Raw genomic sequence first — 20,746 nt, 5'->3', positions numbered from 1 at the left:
TTTTGAAACATTAACTAATTTCAAAGCGTTGCATTCGCTGAAACTTGACAAATACCTATTACAAAAAGACAAAGTTCTCAAATATTGAAACGTCTATGGATGGATATAGCCAATATTCAATTGGTGATTTTATCATCTTATGCCTATGAAAATACTGTAAGAAAAGAAGGAAAGCTGAATTAAAATACACACAAAACATAATAGCTTATTTTTTATCGTTTTAAAAACTCAATGTGTGTGGTATGAAAAAGTATAAAAATTTGAAAATTTATGACCTGGCCATTGACTATTTGACCAATGGAGAGATAATGTGCAATTCAAGTCAACCAGATCCCATAGAGCTCTATCTTGCCTATTTATCTATAGGTCAACCATAGCTTACAGGCTGGCCATTCATTTGTTCAAACAATAATTTGTTATATTTACATTCCTGATTATTTCTTTTTATTGATGCAGCGCTGTTTTCTTCATAAATTTCTTGTTTCGTCGCTTTGCAATTGTTTTTTAAGCTTTCAAAGTTCCAACTCAAGCGAAGGGTTTCAATAGACTGACAATTGCCGATATACGCTTTTCTTCGCTGAGCTTTACAAACCCGATTTACCCGATGGCATTTATGATTTTGACAGACTTTTTTGTATATGTTAGTCCATGCAGCTTCAGACAAATTCTGAATTTCTAAGTTCATCTGTTGTACATGATACGTTTACTCTAACCATTTTTTTTTTCATGAAAAAGCGACTTAGATTTGACATAACCGGGTTTTAACTACGTAGACGTAGGGTTTTCTTCCGAAGTTCACTTTTTGACATATACAATGGAATTATCATTCAACCCAAAATCATTTTGAGCATACGCAAGAAGAAAAATAATTCAAGTCTGTGGATGAATCGAATCAAGAGAAAAACCCCTTTAAATACAAATAATTTAGACAAAGACGTGATTGTATAACATCTTGAATAGGAATTATTATTTCTAAGTGAGATAAAACCAAATCTCAAAAGATATCAAAATCGTGGCTAATGTAACCATTTTTTGTCGAGAAGGTGGTGTGAATGAGATGGATTCGAGATAGATCAACGTTAAGTCTTTATGATAAAATCACATTTCTATTCGACATGCTAACTTTTCAATCTTTCCTCCTTCAATCCCATATTATTTTACTTTTCAACGTGCCAATTCTTTGATCGGCAACTTGAAGATTGATGTACATCGTGTGAATCTGTCATTCCGCCATTTTGATTGTGACGTGATAAGCGGGATCTTTGCAGTATTGTAAAATACTTAGTAGGTTATACTTCGTGGTTATTTTGATTTGTGCGAATTATTTCTACCAATGGATCGATATGCAGAATTTACCAACAAAGCAACTGAATTTTGCATCTGAAGTCAAATTAAGGAACAGTCTATACATTTAAAATGGTGAAAGCATCGCCCTGCCTTTAACTTTGATGCTGATTTCAATCTGGATTCTTCAATTTTCCTATGCTTCCCTATTTAAATCATCGTATCGCTTTGGATCTTCATTTCTTCGATATTATTCATTTTTTAATATTCTTTATACTGACTTCGAACAGACTCGTTTGTTTTCGTAATTAAAACTGGCACAGTTTATAAAGTAATATAGTGTAAAGGGTGATTGATGACACTTATCTAGAATATCGTATTGTCACATGCTATTCTCGTTCGGTATGAGGCCTATGGTAACAGTTGTTGGTCATGGCAGTCTCAGTATAGTCCTTCAGTTAATTACTTTTCAAATCAGCCTAATAATAAACTGATTACAATCAGTTCAGATGGAATAAATGTTACATAGATAACAAAAACAGTTGAATTAGGCTTTAATGCAGAAATGTTAAGTAGACTGTCTGACATGACGCAGTAGCATCCTAATATCAGATTAAAAAACAAAATTGTGTACTTTTGTTCGCCGGATAAATTTTCAGCTACCCACGGAACACTGATTCTGTATGCTCTACATTATTCCAACTATCTTCTCGCGGATTTTTATATTCTCTTTTTGTGGTCTTATTTAGACAAATTATTTTAATAATTAATTGAAATTTAATATATCCACGTCATCCTTCAGTAAACAATATTACTTACGTACGTCATCAGTAGCATTCTGACCAGACAATAATTTGAGTGGATATATTTTTAGATAAGCGCAACCCAGATGTCTACAAAAGATCACCGACCATTACTCCCCAGAGCTGTATTGCCTAATGATTATCGCTTATCAGACTGGTGACGTTCTGCTAGAAATATTCAAATTGTACTTCGTAATAACTATTACAGAACTATATTGTTGGTGAACAGTTTGAGAGTCAGTAGCTTACGGCTATAATCATTACGCTTTTTATCTACAATGGTATCTGCGACCTGTGGTGGGGAAATGATCCGTGCGCATGACTTATCATGGTACGGCAAAACCTTGACATGATTGGTATCTGCGGATGAGAACAGGCTCATGAACAGGTTTTTAACCATTGCCCAGTATCCAATTCCGATTTGATTTGGATGATAATGCGACATATTGATGAATTAGTCCTCGTTTCAGTCCCTCTTTTCATTCAATTTGGATGACACGAGATCCAGTTTCCCGATAATCTAACAACAACTGTGACACAAAATTTTCTATCTTATTTTGAATTCGTTTTAGAATCTTGGTATTACTAAGATATACGTAACGTGCTATATACAGCGTATTATGAATGACTAGAATTGCCCCATGTTCTGTTTTGTTCACCGATGAACTTTAAAATGGTCTGTGCCTTATTTAGATTGAGTGAAGACAAAGTAGCAAACTTGATTTGTTCAACTGGTCGTTGCCTAGTCTGGAAGGCGCTTAGAACGTCTCAGTTTTGAGAGACATTTTTAGTGTCGAAAAAGTATGTCTAATCACATACAAAGGAAACAATGCATAATCACTTTTGAAATACCTAATTACTGCCTAAATTGTCCAGTATAACAGAGTAGTACATCTCTACTAATAGAACTCTAAAATTTCTTAATTGTCTTTCGAAAGTTTTAAATTTGTATATTATTATTTATTTATCGATTAGCAGATATGATCATATACAATATCTAGTCTTAAATCTTTTAATTGGTCTCGCCATATTCCATAAAATATCAAATTGACAATGAACGTCATACACAAAGGTATAGAGGAAGGGGAGATGGGAAAGCATTTTTTTTTAAGGTCGCCTTGTCTAGAACTTGATGACATTCGGATATTTGTTCACAAATGCTGTATTTATAAGTATCTTCCAAACTATGTCCTACGACGTCATAGGATTTTCTTCATTAGATTTTAGATCAAGATGTTTAGAAATAAATATTTGTTGACAGATGTATTCAGGCCCGTAGCTACAAAGAGAGGGGGGGGGGAGGTCTGACCATCGACCAATTCTATTACTACTGCTAGAAACATTATAAACCATTGGCCCTATATATAACTTGACCCTTCAAACAATCAAGTCTAGCCTGGATATATATTATATATATTTATAGGTAAAAGAAAGATTTTGAGTCCAACAATGATTCTTCAATGGTTCAAACAAAATAATAATAATCTTCTGATTGCTAATTCGATTAAATACTGAATTTCTCAGGACACAAATTTAATACTGTTCATTAGTAAACAGTTGACACGCCCATGAAATTAAAAACTGAGTCGGGGCAGGACGGGCTCATTCCCCTGAAATATTTTGATGACATATATAATGTGCAACTTTTATTTTCTTTTAACAGAACACATAGCTATTTTATGAAATATTTAAATATTGATATTACAAATTTTTTTTAAATCATACATGAATAAAACATAATTAAAGTTTTGATATTATAAAATCTGCGGCCTTGTTGATTTATAAAAATGATAATAGCTGTTACATAAAAATAATTTATATCTATAATATAATGAATTAAAAGCAAACATCAGTTGCAGTGTTTAAAAAGGGGGATAAAAATTCCATGAATGAATTAAATATAAAAAAAACTCAGAAAAATATGGTTTGAAAAATATCGGAGATTTATCTAGTTTTATCTATCTACTGGCAATGAAATATTTATCTTTGACACGAGGCCGGGTTTCGGATCATTTTCCCTACTTCAAATCAGGCGTAAAGATAAAATGTAAAAGTGAAAAGAATAGCGTATAGATAAATGACATCTTCAGGGTGGTAAAAAAGATAAAATCCTCTGTCAATTTGTATCTTGACTTTTATTATATTAAAATGTTCCATTGAACAGTTAAACTTGACTTTCACTAAATGCGAGAATGGGACGATTTTTATTTTCATATTTTGTTGTTTGACAAACTCAATTTGCTCCACCTAAATTTGAACATTGTATGAGTCGATTTTAAACAGGCTATGTATTATCAAGTACATATTAACTTGTTTACGTAGACACTATATTTTTGTATAACTATTGATTGATATCAGTGTGTCATATTTGTATCACTTATTATTGTGTTTTATCTTTTAACATGATGTATGCTGCCCAAAATGGGCGAACAATACAATAAATATCATCATCATTATTAACTGACGACGAAATGTTTTTATTTCCTTTTAATAATCTAGTATACATTGAATTGTAGCCCAATGTAGCATATTTTTGTGAAAGGCACAGACTAACAAAAGAAAATTATTATCCATCAAAGGAGAAAAGCCAAAAAGGATTTTTTGTTTCGTAGGCGCGAACACTTTGTGTATAGATCTGATCAACGAATGAAGTGGAACCGTAGACATTCATCTTCTCATCCAGAGTTTTGGGAGATCTACCTTTTAACAACAGAAGAATTCATCGGGCAGACTGACTGAAAATTCGAAATAATAACAACCGCACTAGAAATTAAATCTGTATTTTGACTCGTTCTATTAAAGAAAAATGTCCGGCACCTCACAAATATCCCACTAAAATAAACAGTGTGGAATAGTTTGAAACAGCATCTGCTATTCTGATAATTTAGTAGGCTAATTCCAACCTGAATCTTAACCGATGGGCGCCAATTCCCATCTAAACCGGCACGTCGTGCAACCAAACTACAGAAATTAGCCGATTTTTAAATAGAATACATGTATAAGAGAAATCATAAAGAATATAAAGTTTCTTATCAATCTTTTGACGTTCGGGGTGGTCTATGTGGTATTGAGTAATATTTAACAAGTGAAGTACCCGAATAATGCATATAGACACCTTATGATTAGAATGAATTCCTGGGGCTTGTTGAAACCGGTACATGTACTACAATGTCGTCGCATGATGATTGCAATAATACTGCACACAGCATAGCATTTTTTTCCATTTTAGACAGATAATCATACACTGTTTCCAATCATTTTTTGCGCACATTGTGTTAAATAATTTATGAAAACTATATACTTGTATTTAAATTGGCCTTGTACCTTTTTCTTCAAAATATTGCTCTACATACATTTACATAAATAGTTATCCATGAAAACCCACATTTCATAAAGCATTCCTTTTTAACCGCATCATCAAGTAATTTAACGTGTTTTAAATGAACTTTCTAGACTCCATACTTAATATTTTCCAATATGGTATGAATATTCATTATTCACATTAGGTTAATATACCGGATTTATACAGGTGTCTTTGATCTACAAACCTTCATAATTTTATTAAAAGGATTGATTTTAGAAATTTAATATCGCTTGATCAATCAAGATACAAATTGCCACTTTATCATATATATTTTTCATGAAGTCAGTTCAGCCCAAATAAAACGTGGCATTGTTTTCATATAAGTGGTCACATCTTGTGCCATTTGTTAATTTAAGTGATTTTGTGATAAGCAAACTGGACATAGAATATTCATATAAACAGCTCTAATTGACAACAGTTCGCTTTGCTGCTGTTTGTTTTGAATTTTGATATATTTATAAGCAGTATTCGTACTTACAAACTATCATGCACTGGAGATTTTTTCCATATCCGTCAAATTCTTTTTTGACGAGTTGTACCCCTCCTGGAAGTATTTCTCTTTACGCCGAAATATTTTGATATTATATTAATATTAATTATGTTGTCTGTGCTTGATACCATTATTTGCGTTTTTAACTCACATTATGTTTCATCAAATTGGTTTAATTCCTCTGAAAACGGACGGAGAGCGGTTAAGTGATATGTGTACCACATACACAGTCTTTCTCGTCCGACTTGGACATATTAATTATTTATTTTCAAGGTCTGACGTTCTTAAGCATCTGAATTCACAATAACATGTTATAAAGTTTCTCGATATTGGTGATGAATGATTCATGTTATAGTTGAGGATTTATAATTTCTATGGACTAAGATTGAATACAAGGGATTTTATCCTTTTTAACTCATTTCTAATAAAAATTTCGAGTCGAAGATTTAAAACTTATAAACAAAATGAAATGTAAAGACAAGCAATTTATTGATAACATCTCGACCGTGTTAATCGCCAATAACACAACTTCTTTTCTCCACGAAATGGCAGCAGAAATAGCCAAAAGTGAAAGCATGTTTCTCAAAAATTTCACGAATCGTCAAACACAAATAGAAATACGAATCCCATAGGACGGTTATCGAGGCAATTTTTTCAAATCGCTCTTCTCTCTGGATTTATACACGTTGTTGAATACAGCTTCTCTTTCGACTGAACATTAAATACCCATTATAATTTTTCTTTCTAAGCCATCTGGGCTTCCAATAATTAACCATTCGTCGTCTTAATATGTGGAATTAAAGTTGAATCCTCCTTCAAAATCAATAATTCAGTATTCCATCTGAAATTGTACAGATTTTTTTACATTGGTAAAGGTTTAGCAATGCAACACCATTTTAAGATAATCAACAATTGACTCTTTAATAAGAAGGATTTGTTATTATTTACAGTACACATTATCAGCGACAATATTCTTTGTACCATTCAACACCCCGTTCGATCTTTTCATTTCCAATATGCAATATTTTGAGTATTGTAAACCCCATTAGGTAATTCAATACTAGCGGTATCGATCTATTTAAGTTTACTTGAAATTACACGACACACATACATAGATAAGAAAATCTCTTTTAAATCACGTTTAAGTTTTAGGGAAGTCAATGGAATCTGCTCTTGATGATGAAAAACAAATGTATTTTATGTTGCAATTTAAAGGTAGATATGGAGTTGTTATCCAAACACACGAATTATTTTTCATTTTGATTAAATTTGGAATTGGGGAAACGGTGCCCATACTTCTGCAACTCTTCAATCAGAAGTATTCCTGTAAAAATTATTAAGATGTTTCAGTGGTGAGGGGCACTCCAACTTGAATAACAGCATGTTAAGAGTGAAACCGTACGGGTTCAAAGTACCGTGATATAACGGTTAGTTAATCCTTCTATAGTTGTTCATTGATGGCAACATATCTTTAAATAAATATTATCAAATCACACTTTCGACAATACGAGATACCTCGCGCTTGGATGTACGTGTTTCAAATGATTTGTACGTGTTTCAAATAAGTTTTCACGCAAGGTGCAAAAATATCTTACAATGTAACTTTTGCCAAAGCGATGTTACTTGCTGGGGATGAACTTAAAATAAGTTTTGTTGATTATCAGTGCAGAAGTCCAATGAAAGTTCAACATGTGAATACACCAAACTAGGGTATAAAAATAACATACTCCGAAAGCGGTGCCGAATTGACATCAATGTTTTTTTTAAAATTTAGACCGGTTCCTCTTTCTTGAAAACAGTCTGGTATGACTGAGTGCAAACATTTCAGTTTCAATAATTCGTTCACTTTTTTTTATTTTTATGGTAGCATTGGGCTTTCTTCTAATTCCAAGTATATTACAGAAATGAAACACAAGACCTGTCTTTACAGTTGTTAAGGTTATCTCTTTATCAATATGATTGATGTTAGAATTGAAATTTTGTGCAGCCGCATTCTTCTTTGATTTGTAAGGCTACAAAACCTTGACGACCTTCGATGGGCAAGCGGTCATTTTATCACTTCAGCTCTGAAACTAATGACGTTAGGTCAACTGACCTTTTCTAAAATGGCGGCCACTGACTATCTCTAATAGACTTTTAAACAAATGTGAGGGTCACACAATTTTGACCTTAGGATTACATGATAAATTTCGTATCCGAACTTCCCTCCTTACCACGAGTTTTCTATACGAACATTAAACGAACTAAAGGAGACCTAATTATCGCGATGGGCTACTCGGATTACTCTAAATGAGGGGTTTAGACTTTCTCCCATATGGCGCAGCAATGTGGTACCTTGCTAAAACTTGTCAAATTTGTTAACAAAGGTGGCAATGTCAGTATTTGTAATAACATATTATTAGAAAATACGTTAATTTTCATGACACGGTGACCACCCACCTTATCAAATATTTTGTATGAATCCATTATGGCTGCTTGCATGGTTACAATCAATTGTTGTTGATGATTTATTTAATTATAAAAATTTTATACCATCTTCCGAAGGAAGAGTCTTGCTCCATAATGGGAAAGTTTGAAAATTGACATAAAAAATGTTTTCAATAATCAGTCATATTTCAATTCAATGGATTTTAAGCTTCAGTTGTCTATCACCAGCACAGATTTTAAAAAAAAATTCGAAAAAACGCATCTTAAGAATCTCTTCTATTTCAACTGAATATTCAAAGAGGATTCTATATTCGATCTGGAACAAGTTTCGTTTGCGACTTGAATTTCTAAATTCAATTAAAATTTGCCGTTGAGCATGAATAATGAAATCTATGCAATATCTTTTCGTCACTGCCAAACAAAGTGTAATCCAATAAGAAAATACAAGATAAAACTTGAACCAGAAATATAAACAAAGGATAACAATCGACAAGTGTCTATCTTCTAACTACTATTTTCAAAATATCTTGATCTGTAATCTCCACACTGGCAAAATGAAATTAGAAAACAAGGCCAAATATTTTGATAAACTGAATACTATCGCGTGTCTAATTAATTAATCCTCTAATTATTTTAATTAATGCCTTTTTGTTTCGTACAAAAGATTATCATCTTTGAGAGCGAAGAAGTCTATCTTTCGATCACGTACCAGAGACAACAAAGTTAAAATAAGAACTTTTTGTACGACTATATTGTCATCTTATTAAGTGCAGTCGCCATTTTAGAAATATTATTTTAGGATCTCGATTTTGATCTTAGACTGGTGATAAAACAAATAGAGGAATAATAGCACCCTTTTAAGACAACGGAAAACTATCGGAAAAATATAATTTTAAAGTACATATTTTCTATTGTTTGTTATTATACTTCTCTCTCTCTATTTCCTTCTCAATGACGATAATCTTGAAATTGCAATACACGATTTCGGTAAATACATGGTTTACCCTTGGAAAAATATCAGCAATCATGTTTAGTTTTTTAGTGCGGCCCAAGGAACATTTAACCCATTGTAAAATCAGCGTATATGACTCCTGTTGTTTACAGTTTCCGAATTTGTATATATATTCTTTATTTAATTTGTTGAAATTGCACGATATGATTGCTGTTTTCAATTAACAGAACGATGAACGAAGATATACTTCCTATCATTAATTAAAAGGAATCATTTCTTTAATAATAATGTTCTATTTTAGAAAATAGACAGTAAATAATCATTATTTTTGTTCCCTGTTGTATTTGTACATGTGTATACTATATCAATAGTGGTGTATAATTTGTATATTATTTACCATTAGTATGTTTTGTTTTTGTATATTAATCATCAATATTTTAATATTAATTAAACAAGTGCATTTTGACGACAATAACAGTGAGATTGCTTTTTTGGGGGTAATTCCCCAAAGTTTGTTGATTGATTTCTGGTATTTGTTCCTAGAATGAAATTGTCACCCGTGAGAACCCAACTAAAAGAAAATTGGCTTTGTGCATTTTACAGCTTGCTTGAAGTATTGTTACAGAATATTCTTATTGTAATAAAATGAACGAAGAAATGACATTGATCTTATCTCTCCTGTGGGCAATACCAAATGCGTTTTTGAAATTGTGTTTGTCTTTAAAAAATTATATAATAAAGTTGTACATTATGAAATAAAGTGTCATATTAAGAAAACAGTTATATCTTTCACGATCTACAGAAACGTCAAATTTTATTATTTTTCAAATAATTGAGACGTTCGTGTTTTAATCAGTTCTCAGAATTATAAGCTCTTAGCCATATTTCACACTCGGGTCCTGTTTAACAACTTCTTCAACTCTTTAGGTAACTTTACGACATTTGAAGTAATTTTTTCAATCCCTCAGGCTTTGTTCATAGATCGTTTCCATTGTTATTAGAACAATATGAACACTGCCTTGTGGGACTCTAGACTCCCCGAGCATTGTCCAGCAATTAAATCCCATCTATATGTTTTAATACCTACATTGACATTTGACAAGTTTATAAAGGAAAATTATGTTTTTTATTATTATGTTATTAAAGCACGCGGCTTTTGTTCTCCCATGTTTTATCATAGATAAGTTACTTAGTCTTTTTAAAGACTGCTTTATTTCAATAACACCAAGGTGTCAAGCACACAGATACGTCGCAATATCAACTTTGAATATAATATTCAGCAAAGCTGATATGAAGACTCGAGAATTAATAAGAAAAATGGCTAGTTATGATAGTTCAATTTGCCCTAATTTTCTCATCTTGCAAAACCATTCCTCATTAGAAAGCATTTGGAATTACCATTTTATCCAGGATGAGGCGGACGTCACTTTCCATATAAGATCTGTTGGAATGGTTCTAATATTGACATATTTATTATGCAGCGTATGTTTCAATTTATGAAAATGTGCTAATGATTTGCTGGACTCATTCTGTCAACCCACCTTAGTCACGAACAATCGATTCATTATTTAAGCAACAATTTTTGGAATGGGCATCATATATTGGGACATATTTAGTAGTGGAGGGTTAAAGTCTACACCGAGCCGATTCTCGGAATCGCTGGTACAGGCATCAGAATTTCTTCCATTGAGGAGGATTCGAACTCAAAGCACATGCTCGCTTAGCAGATGACAATCGTACTTACTACAGATTGAGCTATTCCACTACCACAATTCGTCTGAACATGGAAAAATGTTGTCAAAACACGGGCAGCGAATATAGTCTCGTGAGGAAATTACATCAAGCATCATTTACCTCCTAGATCCGTAACCAAACTGGATCCTTCCTTAATATCTTGGTTACTATGAATCATTGGGTGTGGGGGCAAACCGTCACTGTTAGTACATGTATATATGAGACTGAAAATCATTGGTATATGACCAACTGGATGCCTTTAATACATTATACTGAATATACTCTTGTATAAAACATTTTGCAATTGGTTTTAATATAATCTTCTATAAATTCTGAGATGTGCCTTGTGATCGCGCCACGTTGTGATTGATTGTAGTTAAAGGGGAATAATTCATTAATTATATCAAGATTTTCATACCACAATTCACCATCTTAGATATTGATATTCATTGTATTCGTCAGCTAAACGGTACGAAGAGTAAACGTTTTATTCTGCTGAAGATGTCTCTAAATTGTGGTGTTTTGAAGGTTAGCAAGTTTCAAAAATTTGTTTTTAAACCGGCAGATATAATTAGGTATAACTTCATGTCTGTTATATCATCACACATATTGATATGGACAGTTTTCAACCATTATTGTAAATTAATACGTGTATACATATTTTTTTTAAAACGAAGATCGAGTTCAAATTTCTGCTCTTGCTCTGCTAATTAATTTAGTGGTGCCGAGCCTTGAGTGACTTATGCCCCAATGAAAGCGTTTAGTTTAGTGACACAGGCCCATCTGAGACGAAACTGCTATTCTCCGGGTTTTAGTTTTTACCCGTAAGTTATGCAATTGTTTATTTTTTCTCATCATTAATTTGGACCCTTGGCAATATAATACAAGCTGTATTTCAGTTTTATGGTCCGACTTTCTCCCCGTACTATATGTCGAATAACGTAATCTACAACCTATCAACAAGGGAGTTTATATCAAAGAAGCCGACAAACTAAAAAAAACTTATAGTGATAATTCTAGTTGAAATACTACAGGGGGTAACGTACTTGTTTCGTTCAAGCTATTGTGTTCGTGTGGAATATCACACTGATATGCATGATTATCACACTCACGCGATATCATTATCTCCCTACTTGAATGCTCGATGATCGTATGGTTCTCTGCCATCATATATAATGTTTATCACCGAATTATCGGTACTAAAATAGGTGTTACAAACGATAAAATTTCCTGGCGTTGCCCGTCTTCATTTGCCTACATGGTACAGAAAAGTAAGACGTAAAACTCCATTTCGATTTCCAATCATGAATGCACTAATGATACAAGTCATCACTTATACTATTTACTGTCAAAGTTAAAATATGTCGTTTCATCACATGATGGTCCCAAATTGTTGCACAATATTTATGCACCTGATTTGCTGCAACCTTATCGATCCCTATATGCATCTAGATGCATTCCTCTTACGAGGTCTTCGGTCATCTTAGATTTGAAATTCTGTATTATTTCGACTGCTGACTTATTTACATAATGGAATTAAGGGAAGTAACTCTTGTCGTGATTATAATTCATATTTTGTCGACTTCGAGTGGAGAAAATTGACACATTTGTCTTGTTGATTTGAGCACGAGATAATTTAATCAAAACATAAAAAAGTTTTGTTTATTGGGTTCTATCAAAGCCCTATATACATGTAGGGACCACGGCTTTGGGTTCTTAGTAGTCATAAAAGTAATTTCTAATCTCTAAATGAGTCATCTTCACTCATAATTCCAGTTAACCTAGCTAATCCGGAAAGATCAAAACCAAGAGGTTCGACCAAGGACTAGTTGGCAAAAAGGATCTTATGTGAACCGATGTTGTTATCGTCGTAAAATATGTAGAGAATTCCACATAGTTTGAAAACTTACAGATTTTGATTTGATTGCTTGTGTTTTTTGAAGTCCTTGGGGTCTAATTAGTAGGAAAAGATCAAAACTTGAGCCAAAAGTTTGTATTTGAAAAAGTTGTCTATAGGCCATATTTGCCTCTATGGCCAATATGCATTAAAAATGTAAAAAATTATTTTCTATTCTATGGCAGATATTTGAGTTCTGTTTTTTCTGACATGTCCAGATAGTCCATGTGAATATTGGTGCAAAATTTCAGCATTGTATAGGACGTAACCAAAATTGTTTCAGTGTGATCCAAAATTGCACTGAAAAATGATGGTAATGGTTGACAATATTAATTATTAAAACTAATAACTTGTATTAAGTCTACCGTTAACAAGGAAAACATTTAGGTAATCTGATGCACATCTAACGCAGATAATTAAGAATAAAAACGGATATTCATGTACAGGAATAAATTAGAAGGCTTAAATTTTCATCATGAACACATTGTTGGTACAACCACCTCTTCCGCACAACATTACTTTGGAAAATCGTGTAAAAGAAAATAAAAAAATGTCTGTTTAATCAAATCACAATCCCAAAATGTTTGTTCAACTCTTTTACTTCAAGTTTCATAACGATCGAGTAGTTGCAAATTCTTGTTCTGAGAACGTGTGACTGATTTATTTCAGTACCGAATTAAGGGAAGTAACTCTTGCGCATAATTTCTAGAAATTTCTAGTTTTGTTTATTGTATTTTTCTCTTATAACTTTTTATTATTTTTTTTATAATGAGAATAAATTGTCATCGTCCTGTCCATTTGTCGGTCCGTCCACAATTTGCATGTGAACATAATAGAGACTTCAGTTTTTATCTGATTTTAATAAAATATATCGAGCAAAAGTCATCCAATTGAAGCCTACCAGGTTTATTATCCGATGCCATGATGACAACGTCTCTAAACGTTGATGGAAAATTCTGCCTTGTCGAAAAGCGCGAGATTTTATCGTCCACTGCGATACAATAATTGACGCCTTAATCGATATGTCACACAATATGTTAAATTGAATAGTTGCAAAACAAAATAATTGATATCAAATGTATTCATAGTAAGAGCCATAGTATTTTCCAACTAGACGCTATTTTTGTAATAATGCATATCATGAAAAAGGTGAGTGTTTACTAAATTAGAAATATTTACTTAGATTTCTCATGTAAACTATTTTTGGTGCAAATTTGATACGCTTTTGTTTTAGGCCAGTGTCTTAGTATGAAAACGGCATCGGTAGTAAGAATATTCCGAAAGGCCACTTAGTGGCGGATTGATTCTGTCCACAACCATAGTCGCTAAAACTTTGTTTTTTTAATTGCAGAAAATTATTACTATTCTGGTATGTACTGTTTTTGTCACTCTAATTACTCATCACTATTTCAATTATAAGAGCCACTCTGTGTTGAAAAGTAACACCTCTAATTTGATCCAGTTTCGTAACACTGAGGGGAATATTGAAGACGTGACCTCTGCCCGTAGAACCCAAGTCCAATATAAATATGAACGAAAGCTAGAAAGGGACAGTAGAAAAGGTTATATGATATATACATGCAATAGAATGTGTGGTGGTTGGGCAGATCGTCTCAAAGGGATTGTTACTGCTTACATTTTAGCAAATATAACTCATCGTAATTTTGGTATAAAAATAACGAACCTCCCATGTGAACTTACCAACGCTGTAATTCCAAATTATATTAACTGGAATTTAAATCTAACAGATAAGCAGATGTCGGAAATGCCAAAAATTTCATACAATAAAATAGACTCCGATGATTTTCTTAAAAATGTGCCATACATAGATTTTCGAAAAGAATTCCCAGCTCATAAAAGAATTATTCAATTTACTGCTAATTTAGATTACATTGATCAATTCAAACAAAATAAATTTCACGAAAAAGATCTGATTTGGCTCAGAAATATGTCAAGTCATCAGGCTTATGCTAAAATATCGAATGTTTTACTAAGACTCTCCCCTGAGAGTCAAAATAGACTAGATGAATTCATGAACCGAGCGAAACCTGACGAACAAACAAAACTTATCTGTGCCCATATACGAAGAGGGAAAAGTGCAACCATTCCATCCGATCCTGTTCGCGCTAATGATAAAGATGTTGTAAATGCATGGGAATTTTTAAGTGCTTATAATGATTCTTCCATTTATAAACTCTTTATTGCAACCGATTCAGATGCCGTAAACAGGGAAGCTAAGATACGTTTTTCAAAACAAATTGTTGAAAATGCGGGAAACATCATTCATGTCGACAGGAAGAATCAAGAACACAGAGTAGAAACTTGTGACGATTTTCGTAAGGTTATTACAGATCAACAAATTTTATCTCGATGTGACGTTCTTTTGATAAGCCATAGCGGTTTTAGTCGATATGCAGCCTACATGAGAAATACGGACGAGGGCCTGTACTGTATCTTGAGAGACCACAGTGGAATCAAGAAGTGCAAACAAAGCTACTTAAAAAATATCTACGGTGTTACTTTGTGATAACATATAACAAGTGATACTTATATTTTTGTTATTCATCGATTTAGTAGGGTTTCCCAATTTTTATTCCTTCGGTGCTCGGAGTGGTGCTTCGGCCGACAACTCCACTCTTCAATTTTTTCGGACAAACTACCCTGCACCACACTTTAACTTTCCTTACTCACTGATTCCACAACGAGATGTGGAAAGTTTTAATCAATGGTATTATTATCAATGTTGTATAAACCTTTTCGCGGCTATCAGCCGACCTGAATTGAATTTTCGAAATAGTTGATTTGGTTTTACTCACGAAAAAGAGGATAAAGAGTATCTTCTGATAATGAAATCCACATTGACGGTGATATATATTTATACGTCAAAATATAGGTAAGGCGTTAATGAGTCAAACAATTTCAATATTGTAAAAATATGTTAAGGATAATTTATTTATTTATTGTTAAAAAAAGGGACAGCATGGGCATTAATAATCCAGGGAAAAATGCTAAAATGATGAATTATTGAAACTTTCACCATAGATGTCTACACTAAATTCTATTCATAAAATTCATTCATGGCTTCTTATTGAAAGGTTATAGAAGAAATAACTGAAGGTGTTATTTTTTACGTTGGTGATGTTTGCCGTAATAACGGTCCAGAATTGAAAAAAAAATGTTCGCACGCTTTGGTCCTTTTTCAGTAAGTTTTGCCCTCTGTGAACAAATAGTTAAAGTGTAAAAAAGGTATATGGCAATATAAAACGATATTATTGATATCGTAATGAACACCAACAGGTGTATAATAATATAAACTTTTATTGAAAAACTGATATTGATGTATACATCAAATTCTTGGACCATTTATTCCTGTACTATGTAAAATTTTCGCTATTATGATACCAGCTATTAAAACACAATGAAAAGTTATGTTTCATTTGTTATCAACAAAAAACGGTTTGTGAGAGTTTTCATTATAATTTTGACATTGTCTTCAATATATAATGTATATACGAGTATTCCTGATGAAGCAGATCATATAAAGAGAAAACATATCATTGTGTCAGATGTGGGAAGACCGAAAACGACAAGTTCTAATCTGACGTCCGTTCGTGTACTGAAGGTTGTTACAGAAAAACCAACCTCTACCTTCCGATACACTACCTACAGAACACCAAAACCAGTTTTGCAGACAAGTGCTTTTCGATATCGTCCAGCATCATTAAGCAATGTTTCAAATCCGCTGTATCGTAATATTTCGAATTATTTTCACCTTTCCCGTTCCGATCACCGAGATCCATTGTTGAACCTCCATCAATTTAAATATCTCATCAACGCGGATATGTGCGAACAGAATTTATTTGTCTTAGCTTTCGTTCACAGTTCTCCAAACAATGTGAAAGAACGCAATGAGATCCGATCAACTTGGGGTGGAGACAAAAGAGCGCATTGTAGGACCGTATTCCTGTTAGGAGATCCCCAGAACGATCAAATTCAACTGGCTATTACTGAAGAAGCCAGGAAATATAAAGATATTGTACAAGGTGATTTTAAGGACTCGTATAGGAACCTCACATATAAACATATCATGGGCTTGTCGTGGACTACACGTAACTGCCCTAACGTGAGATATATTTTGAAAACGGATGATGACACAATGGTTAATGTTTTCAATATGATGGAGTATCTAAGTAAAGCAAATCCACTGAAGAACTTTTTGTACTGCAGGGTTTTTCCAAAAAGTAGACCTTTTAGGTCCATTAATAAATGGCGAGTAAACTTTACAGAATATCCATTTTCTTTTTATCCAAGCTATTGTGCGGGATTTGCTTATCTTATGACACCAGACGTTGCTGTACAGTTCTTGAAAGTTTCGAAATATGTCAAATTTTACTGGATAGATGATGTTTTTATAACAGGAATTTTGAATATTGTCGCCCAAGTTCCATTTACCAGTTTAGCAAAGACACATGGTTATTCCACTATGCTAAATGTACATTCAGGAGTGACTGTCAAGAATTTAATGTTTATAGTTGTCAAAGATCCACCGGGACGTAAATTCTGGTACTCTACTTGGCAAGCTATATCAAAATATGGTTGATAGTTGGGAAGTGGGTCATTTTCGTTTATGTACAAAAAAAAAAAAAAAAAAAAAAAAAAAGAAAGTGGTTAAATTTGTACCCTTGATTTTCAAGGCAATCAAGGATCCCGCAAAACAAGATTTGCTTTATAGCCATCATTGTTTAAGGAATGTAATATATCTTTTTTAATTCGTTATTTATTTTGCCTGTTCTATTTGCTGAGATGTTATTCAAATACTGTAATGCTTATAAATTTTTATATAAAAATTTAAACTAAATTTTACGATTTTCTTCAAATACAACTTATTAAAAGATACGGCTCTGATTCTTCTGAGTTCTTCAACATTACAGGGTCAGGCGCAATATTTTTTACCAATCGTACGGGAATGTATTTTATGTTTAGCTACGTGGGTCCGGAATAATCCGCATTGTAATGTTAAAATGACGACTCGTCAATTTAAGATACTTTGTGATATATATATAAAGGACATAAATAGAAATAGTAAGTAAAAATCCTTCTTTGGAGTATTTTTAAAGGAACTATGTGATTTTCGTACATTTCTAGTACTTCTGAAGACAATTAACGTATATTCAAGACTAAAATCAACCCTCTAAAATGCCACACTTATTTCTTTAAAATGAAATACAGTCCATGGCTTGACTGCTTCAAAATAATTGATCTTAGGACTTTATGTAAGTTTCCGATAGGCTCTGGTATGATCTCATGCTCAACTATAAGCAATATTTAAAAAAAATTGATACCAAGATTATTTGGCGAAACATCGTTTTTTACTAGTCATATAAAGACCGGGCCCATCCGACAGAATATTTTCAAATTTTGATGTTTGTATAAATGTACATGTGATCCCTGTCAATTTTAATGCTGGGCTTTGTGCAAAAAGTAAGGGTTTGATCATATCTTATTCTTGTGCTTCGATGTAGACTTTTCTGTAGTTTTTTTGCCATGTGAGCGTATGCCACATTTTTGGCTGTTATCTTGTTGAGCATATGTTACATGGAAAACAAATAAAATCAATTTAAGGTATCAATAATGGAAATTCTAAAACATTATTCAAGTAACTTGACGTCATCAAACACTTATTTTTGTGAAATTGAAGGAAACACAAACGTCTGATATCCACATTACAATTTTATAAAACCTCTTTACAATCCCTTTATAATGAGGACAAATGTCCAGATTAAGATTTCAAATACAATCAAATTTCGACGCGTTTTTTTTTTTATTCTTTTTAGTTTTTTAGTCAAGGGCAATGACTCAAAAAATCGTTCATCGAAAGATCCTCAAATTCGAACTTGTCTAAGATCTCATTAATATAATAATCAATAACCAAATTTCATTCAAATCAGATAAAAAATGATGTCTCTATTGCGTTCACAAGCCAATTGTGGACCGACGGACGGACAGGGGCGACGACAATATACGACCACGTTTTAATGTGGACGTATAAAAAGGAAGTCGAACTTAATTTATTTCCGTCGAAGAAAGATATAGACTAGTTTAATGATTAGTGTCAATGTTATTCAACGATGACAGAGAAATAATATCTTACCGAAAAAGAAATACGATTTTATCGAGTCCAAAATCGATGTATTTATATCAATTTTCATATTAAACTTTAAAGACATTGAACACGTAGTGGATATCGGTTATAAATCATGTAACGTGAACGTGAAATACGAATGAATATTTAGCATAGTGTTTTTAGAATAGGTCTTTTGAATGAGCCCGTTCATTTGTGGTATTTTTTTCTACATCATGGAAATCTTTCGCTCAGTTGTACTCCGTCTGAAATATGTACTAAGTCTGAAAAAGTTGGTGAAATATTTAATCATAATTGCGATGGTATCTTTATTATACTTTATCCTGTCACCCAATTCCGCTATTAAAAATCAATTTATGAAACAGAGAGACAGTATTTCAACGTTTTTATCTGCACCTAAGAAAATTAACCTAATGTCAATTGTGGAACACACAACAGGTGATCACCACACCACTTACAGACCGTCAAATATAGCTTCGCTGCCGCGTAAAGTAATCAAAAATGCTTATCAATACCCAACAACCGAGAGAAGTGTCACGGACAAATTGCATCGCAATATTTCCATGTCTTTTCAACTTGACAAATCCGACCATCTCGACCAGTGGTTGAACCTCCATCAATTTAAATATTCCATCAACGCGGATATGTGCAAACAGAATTTATTTATCTTAGCTTTCGTTCACAGTTCTCCAAACAATGTGAAAGAACGCAACCAGATCCGATTAACGTGGGGTGGAGACAAAACCTTCAATGGAAAAGATTTTAGGACTGTGTTTATGTTAGGAGATCCACTGAACAGCACAATTCAACGGATTATAGTTGAAGAAGCCAGGAAATATAAAGATATTGTACAAGGTGATTTTAAGGACTCGTATAGGAACCTCACATATAAACACATCATGGGCTTGTCGTGGACTATTCGTAACTGCCCTAACGTGAGATATATTTTGAAAACGGATGATGACACAATGGTTAACGTTTTCAATATGATGGAGTATTTGAATTTTACTGAGCAAAACAAAAACTTTCTGTACTGTTCGATTTTCACGGTGCAAACTCCGTTTCGATTTTTTACTAAATGGCTTGTTTCCATATTGGAATATCCATTTGCAAAATACCCCTACTACTGTCAAGGATTTGCTTACTTAATGACACCAGATGTGGCTGAAAAGCTTTTAAATGCTTCAGAATGCGCTAAAATGTTTTGGATAGACGACGTATATGTGACTGGCATATTGAATGTTTACGCTAATGTACCATTTCTGCAGATGACTTCAAATCATTCATTTACTATTATGAAGAAAGAAAACCTTGGGGCGTCTGTCAAGAATGTAATGTTTATACTTTCTAGGAAGAAAAGAATGCGAGAGTCATGGAATACTGCTTGGAATTCTATATTAAAATATTCCAGAGGGTAGGAGCGTCTGTTTGAATAATACGCTTGTTTTTTCTTCCGTTGCAAAATATCTGATAATTAGTATATGACATTTAGTACATTTCGATCGTTTGATAAAATCTCTTGCATCCGACAGGTCATTCTAGATCGGCGCTAGTGGTCGTCAATGTACAACAGCAGCGGTGGTATTCTTGAAATAATGTAAGTGATGAATATATACATATGAAAGTAAAAGGGTATGGTGCATTGTTCGGATT

General features: G+C 33.0%; 3 protein-coding genes across 3 annotated transcripts; all 3 read left to right on the top strand.

Moving 5' to 3' along the window:
- Positions 1-14,539: 14,539 nt before the first annotated feature.
- LOTGIDRAFT_160339 (hypothetical protein) lies at positions 14,540-15,478 on the top strand (the record flags this gene model as incomplete). Its single annotated transcript, XM_009055387.1, has 1 exon — positions 14,540-15,478. The coding sequence occupies one exon, from the start codon at positions 14,540-14,542 to the stop codon at positions 15,476-15,478; it is 939 nt and encodes a 312-aa protein (XP_009053635.1).
- A 1,245-nt stretch (positions 15,479-16,723) lies between these two features.
- LOTGIDRAFT_95799 (hypothetical protein) lies at positions 16,724-17,377 on the top strand (the record flags this gene model as incomplete). Its single annotated transcript, XM_009055386.1, has 1 exon — positions 16,724-17,377. A coding segment is annotated over one exon (654 nt), but the record flags the coding sequence as incomplete, so codon positions are not given.
- A 2,360-nt stretch (positions 17,378-19,737) lies between these two features.
- Positions 19,738-20,511, top strand: LOTGIDRAFT_116475 (hypothetical protein; the record flags this gene model as incomplete). Its single annotated transcript, XM_009055385.1, has 1 exon — positions 19,738-20,511. One exon carries the CDS (start codon positions 19,738-19,740, stop codon positions 20,509-20,511), a length of 774 nt encoding a protein of 257 aa, XP_009053633.1.
- Positions 20,512-20,746: the final 235 nt, after the last annotated feature.

The sequence above is a fragment of the Lottia gigantea genome (genome assembly GCF_000327385.1).
Source record: "Lottia gigantea unplaced genomic scaffold LOTGIsca_24, whole genome shotgun sequence".
Taxonomy (NCBI): Eukaryota; Metazoa; Mollusca; class Gastropoda; family Lottiidae; genus Lottia; species Lottia gigantea.
This window is presented reverse-complemented; position numbering and strand designations above follow the sequence as displayed.